This window comes from Bidens hawaiensis, unplaced genomic scaffold, assembly GCF_021521415.1.
Source record: "Bidens hawaiensis isolate Kalapana, Puna unplaced genomic scaffold, B.hawaiensis_p1.1 tig00016662_1, whole genome shotgun sequence".
NCBI classification, from domain to species: Eukaryota; Viridiplantae; Streptophyta; class Magnoliopsida; order Asterales; family Asteraceae; genus Bidens; species Bidens hawaiensis.
In genome coordinates this window covers 258,863-265,255 of record NW_027492525.1, presented here as the reverse complement: position 1 = coordinate 265,255, position 6,393 = coordinate 258,863, and the positions used below count along the sequence as shown (strand labels likewise).

Below are 6,393 nucleotides of genomic sequence, written 5' to 3'. Positions count from 1 at the left end.
GTTGTGATAACAAATTAGGCTTAATTCGTTATAGCAAACAATTGGGCGAATTAATTAATAATTTAAAATCGTAGTGGAAAATGTGATAAGACAATTAACAGAAATAAAAATTTTTCCGAGCTGACCTGGCAGCTCGACCCTAGTCAGGGGCTCTGCCCCTTGGACCCTGCCGCCCCTAGAACCCCGTTGTCAGGGGCGCTGCCCCCGAACCCCCGTTCGTTGAGGGTTATAATTAGACCTGGAACGTGTTATGAGTAGTGATAGTTAATTGATACGTATAATTTTTATACAGTTAGTCGCGCACAGCTAAAGAGAAGGACAACCATTAACAATGAACTTAACCGAGTTCAGGTGAGTTTCTAGCCCCATTTCCTTGTTATGTTTTCGGGGCTGTGTGCATACTCGATGTGAAGTGTGAATACACTTACCTTAAGTGGTAATGTATGCTATAGAAGTCATACGAAGTAGTTATTATATAATGCTTGTCGGTGCGTGAACGATCTTCGGATATTGCACGTATAGCCAAGGATAGTGATTTCCAAGAGGTTGTTAGTGTGTATGAATGCTATAATGTGACTTGTTTATTATGTAAATGATGTAATGATATGAAGTGTGTTGTAGACAAGTAGAGGTAGAGTGTGTTAGAAGTAGCAAGAGTCTAGTAAGAGTGTTAGTGGCATGACGATAGCACGTGGTAGGGTAAGCCCATACGTGACTTCGTTATTAAAGTGGCATAACGTTATACGTTATTAAAGTGGCAAAGTGGCATAACGTCATTCGTTATTAAAGTGGCTAAGTGGTAGGGGTAAATAAGAGGTTAAGTGGTAAGGTGAGCAGGTCAGATAGTGGACTACGTGTCTTCAGATACGTATATAATGCATGTAGTGGTTGTATGATAAGTTGTTTGATTAACTAGAACTCACTCAGCGTAGCTGACTTTTAGTATGCACGCAGGTGAGCTGATTATAGAGTTAGCATGAGGACGACACATGGCATGGATTGAACGGCTGGCATCTGAAGATAGAAGTAAAGATGTTTTGAATATAATGTATTGTGTTATGGTATGAAAGAAAAGATTTAATGTTTTGTAATAAACGGTTGATGTTTTATATTCCGCAACAAGTTTTAATTAACTCTGATTTGTAAGAACTGTGTTTATGAGTAGGGCTACGGGAACGGGGCCTTACACCGAGTCTGAGCTTGAGCCTTGTATCCGAAGCTTGTTTAGGCTCGCCGAGCCTCATCGAAGTTTGTGTATTTCTAATTTTCATCTCTTTTATACTTCTATTCATTAATTTTACACTATACAACTGAACTCGAGCCAAACTTTAACAAGTAACACATGAGCTCAATCCAAATTCCGATCGCTTAATATTTTCCTTTAAATATATAAAAATAACTAAACACATTCCTAAATTAATCAACAAACCATTAACAATCTGAATCTAACTTACAAAAACATCTGACGAACCAAACTCAAACTCTCGTAAATTAAAACGAGCCAAACTCAAGCCTAATTAAATTCGGAATTAACTCGCTTATATTTTCCTTTAAAATAAATATAAATATAAATAATAATAATCGAAACGTATACACAACCAAAGATACATCTATAACCCTAGCTTCATAAACTCACAACACAGCAGCCGCCGTTGGTCATCGTTTGCTGTCTAATCAACACTCTGTCAAAGGTATTCATCAAAATCTAATTGTTTCAATCTAATCACTATTCGTATGATCTTAATCTCACACGCATCCATGGGGATTCACTGATTACAAACCCTAATTTTATTTAACAGATTCAGGGTTTCTTACTCGTTAAAATTTTTTCAAGATTTAATTATTTAGTATTTGTAAAAAAATTACCCAGTTATTAATTAGTAATTTACGTTTCTGGGTTTTCTTAATTGTAAATATATTTATCAATTTTTAGATTATTAATTTAATTAATTATTATTACGAAAAAAATGAAGTTGTGGGGTTTTTAAATTGTTAAAGCTCTACCCAGTTTTCAGATTTTAATTTAATAAGTGTTTGCCTTCTCGAGTTTATTAATCGTTAAAAGATTAGCCAGTTTTTAGATTAATTTAATTAGCGTTTGCTGAAAAAGTTATGTTCTCGGGCTTCTTAATCGCTAAAAGATTACCCAATTTTCAGACATTAATTTAACTAGTGTTTGCTGAAAAGTTTGTGTTCTCGGGTTTTTTAATCGTTAAAACATCACCCATTTTTTAGATTTTAATCTAATTAGTATTCGTAGGATCTCGGTTTCACATGCTACCATGGGGAACTACTGATTACAAACTTCAATTTATTTAAAAGATTCAATTAGCTTTATAAATTTTTCACAATATATGTTTTGTTAATCGTTAAGAGTTTCGCCAATTTTCAGATTGATTGTGAAAATTTCACAATTTTAGTTAGTATTTGCAGATAATTGTTAACGTTTCAATTTTTAAAAGTTTTGAATTAGTATTTGCGAAATTTTAATTAGTATTTGCAGATAATCGTTAATAGTATTTGTGAAATTATTTTCACAGTTTTGGAAATTATTTAACAGATTCAGCCATATATTTTTCACAATTTTAATTAGTATTTGCAGCTTGTTTTAATTTCACAGTAATCATGGCGATCGATACCGCACCTGCTCAAAAGCCGCGATGGGGGGAGCTCGAAGAAGAGGACGACGGAAGTGACTACGACTTCTTGTTGCCTCCAAAACAGGTTATTGGACCGGATGAACACGGAAAGAAGACAGTGATTGAGTATAAGTTTAATGCTGATGGGAACAGGGTTAAGATAACTACCACCACACGCGTTCGTAAGCTTGCAAATGCTCGGCTCAGCAAGCGTGCTGTGGAGAGGCGGTCGTGGGCAAAGTTTGGGGATGCGGTTCATGAGGATGTTGGTGCTAGGCTTACTATGGTTTCTACTGAGGAGATTATCTTTGAGCGTCCTAGGGCTCCAGGTAAATTTTTACTAGATCAGAATATTATTGTTGTTGTGTAATATACCTTTTTTGGTCATTGTGATGTTTGAAATTGCTTATTTGGGTCACTAAGGCTTCATTAGTACAATAACTATAGAAAGTATTATGCACAAAGTGGCCATTTTTGTACCTACATACACATATATGTATGTTGATATGATTTTCATATCCAAAATGTGACACTTTACAAATTTGACCACTTTGTGTATATACACTTTTGTTAGTTATTGTACAGTCATGTGAATAGCCTGTTTTAAAGGCTACATTGATCTGAAAATTGTTATTATTGTGAATTATGTGTTTTTATTTATGTTGTGCTTTTTTGGATTTTTTATTAGATTTGATTTTAGTATAATGGTATATGATAACTGGTTAAAGTTATTGAAGTGGAGCGATCATACTTCATAAAATTGGCCAATTTGTGCATTGTATTCTGTTTTGGTCATTTAAGTCACTAGAGTTTGAAACCGATCATGTGTGCTGCTATATTTAGATGAATTTAAGGGTTAAAAGTCATTAAAATGTAATGCACTTTTGTGAAATTGAGTTAAACATGTAAGCGTTTTTAAAAGTACAATTTTGTGAAGTGTGCCACACTTCGGTGTCTTTTAGTAACACCAAGTTAAACCTTTTTTGCATATTATATGCTATGTATTTAACTATGTAAGCTATTCATTCTTTATGATAGGTTTCTACAAACTATACGCAAATGTTTGTGGATAAAGAATGCATTGCATGCTATGAATACATTTAGTTTCACGGGGATCTACAAAAGCTATGCAACAAATTAAACGTTGTAAAATGTGAATTGGGTCTATGAGTGTTGGTACCATTTTAGATATTAGCAACGGTTTAATCAGCTGCATATCATTTAACGTTTATAGATACGATAGGATTTTGATAGTGTTCATAGCAAGTGAAACATGTTTGGATTATCTTATTTACTTATTTTTTTGTTCATAATTTGCTGTTTGAAAAAAATGTATGCTACAAATTAAATTATTTAAAAGGCTGTTTCATTTTTTTTTGCTTGAATGATGTTGACTGTTAACTCTTGGATATAATGTGTTGACCTTTGCAATAAACAGGTTCAAAAGCGGAAGAATCAAACGCATCTGGCGACCCACTGGCTCAAATGTCGAAAGGAGGTGCGGTTCTCATGGTATGCAGAACTTGTGGCAAGAAAGGTGACCATTGGACCTCAAAGTGCCCATACAAGGACCTCGCTCAGCCCAGCGAAACCTTTGTCGAGAACCCAAACCCCACTGCAGATGCAGGCGCTTCTGGTCCCAGCAAAGGCGGTGCATACGTCCCGCCCACCATGCGTGCTGGCGCAGTCAGGCCCGCTGCTGGTGGCGCTGACATGAGGCGTAGGAACGATGAGAACTCGGTTCGGGTCAATAACCTTTCTGAGGACACCCGTGAGCCTGACTTGCTTGAGCTGTTCCGACCGTTTGGAAGTGTGTCTCGGGTTTATGTGGCGATGGACCAGAAGACGGGAATGAGCCGTGGGTTCGGGTTTGTTAACTTTGTGAGGAGGGAAGATGGTGAGAGGGCTATTGCTAAGCTGAATGGGTATGGGTATGATAATTTGATCTTGAGTGTTGAGTGGGCTGCTCCAAGGGCAAATTAGTCTTTTTGTTTTGTTTTGCTTTTATGTTTTTAAGAATGGTTTTGTGTCAGCAAGCAAAGATTATGAGATTTTGTGTTTGAATATTTGAAGCTTTAAGTGAACTTGTATTTCAGCATGATATACTTTTATCGCTATACAGTCATGGTGCGTTTTGTATTTCAGCATGATCTAGTTTCGTCGCAAGTGAATGTATAAAACATGCTATGTTTGTGTTTGCGATTTTAACTATAACATGCTTTTAGATTTGACCTTTAGCTAAACGGTGTTCTAGGTTAACATGTTTTGTTAAACTGGTTGTGTTTGGTGTTGACTTGTTTAACTAAACGGGTTATTCCGTTTTATCAAACAGGTTGAACTAGAGGTGTACAAAATACGGTTGAGCTACAGGTCTACAAAATACCTAGTTCCGAGACCTAACTTGGAACCAGTTCTTACCTATACTCGTCTCGTGGGTACGACCTAGTATAGAATTTCTCTCTGGAGCCGTACCAGGAACTGACCAGGATCCGGTGGAACTGATACCGGAAATACTCGGTCAAAACTCGACTCGTCCCTATCCAAAACCCCCAAAAAAAACTTGGAAACCCGGTCAAAGAGCCGACTATACCCGGAACCGGTTCCTATCATACCCGATTTTGACTTTTGTTGACAATATTCGGAACCCCGATTTTGGTTCCTGAAAATACCCGATTTATGCACCTTTAGGTTGAGCCACCACACCATTTTGGCTAGTTTTTTTCTACAATTTCTACGACTTGACTCTAGAAAGGCCATCCGTTTAGAACTGTCACCCCGTTTGGCTCGATTAAATAAATGAGAAAAAGAGTTGTGTTAGGGTTACATGTTTAGCTTGTTCAGATCTGTGTTAGTGATTCTATGATTCTTGTTCGGTTTCAACCGACCATATTGATTCAACCTGTCAGACACACCCCTTATTATAACTATGCTATGAAAGTAATCATAAACTCTAGCTATTTAGAATGCAACACAATCTTATAGAAATTTCGATTTAAACTTTCAACATTTTTTACATGAAAAAACAATGAATTAGTAGAATTCATATAAATGAACAAAAATTGAAAAGTTATCAAGTCGCCATGGGTCGCGAATGAGGAGCAAATCTTGTGGAGAAACTACACGGCAGCGAATCATCATCTCCACCACCACCACTATCGTTAAAATTAAGAGCATAACTCTCAGGATCATATTGAAAAGGCGAATTCCCCTTCCTCGGTTTCTTACTAAACCTTCTAATAAAGTTTTTCCATTTTGGACCCGCCACAACCTCTGAAAACTCTTTCATATTCTTGAACCGTGTCATCAACCAACCATCATTATCCAACACATCTCCCGCCCTATGGTAGATAAACGAGGTTGTTTCCCCGTCATGATGGCGGGTGTCAAAATAAGAGAAAAGACGAAAACAACCGCACCCGTTGGTGAAAACAATATCCTCACAGTCATGGTTGTAATAGTCGTTGGAAATGTGGTTGGGTTGTTGGTCATGGTCCATGGTTATTGATGGTGGTGTGGTGTTGGTTACATCAAAATCAAAAGGTTGTGGTCTAGCCATATGAATATGTGCTTAGGACTTAGGAGTTATGAGTTGTGTGTGTTTTTATATGGTTTGTTGTCACTTTGTGTTCATTGGACGGCAATGAGAAAAATATTGTACATATGTAATGAGTTAGAAGATATTAGTGGGGAACAACTAAGGAGTAAAGACGGCAAAAATCCAAGATATGAAACGGTATTTTTGTCTTTTTGCTAA

The 6,393-nt window shown here is 36.7% G+C and overlaps 2 protein-coding genes across 2 annotated transcripts; one reads left to right on the top strand and one right to left on the bottom strand.

The window, feature by feature from the left end:
• Positions 1–2,563: 2,563 nt before the first annotated feature.
• Positions 2,564–4,749, top strand: LOC143551815 (uncharacterized). Its single transcript, XM_077042163.1, has 2 exons — positions 2,564–2,968; positions 4,078–4,749. The coding sequence occupies exons 1-2, from the start codon at positions 2,626–2,628 to the stop codon at positions 4,620–4,622; spliced, it is 888 nt and encodes a 295-aa protein (XP_076898278.1). The 5' UTR covers positions 2,564–2,625; the 3' UTR covers positions 4,623–4,749.
• Positions 4,750–5,709: 960 nt separating this feature from the next.
• LOC143551822 (uncharacterized) lies at positions 5,710–6,195 on the bottom strand. The gene has a single exon (XM_077042167.1). It carries the CDS (start codon positions 6,193–6,195, stop codon positions 5,710–5,712), a length of 486 nt encoding a protein of 161 aa, XP_076898282.1.
• Between the last annotated feature and the right edge of the window lie 198 nt (positions 6,196–6,393).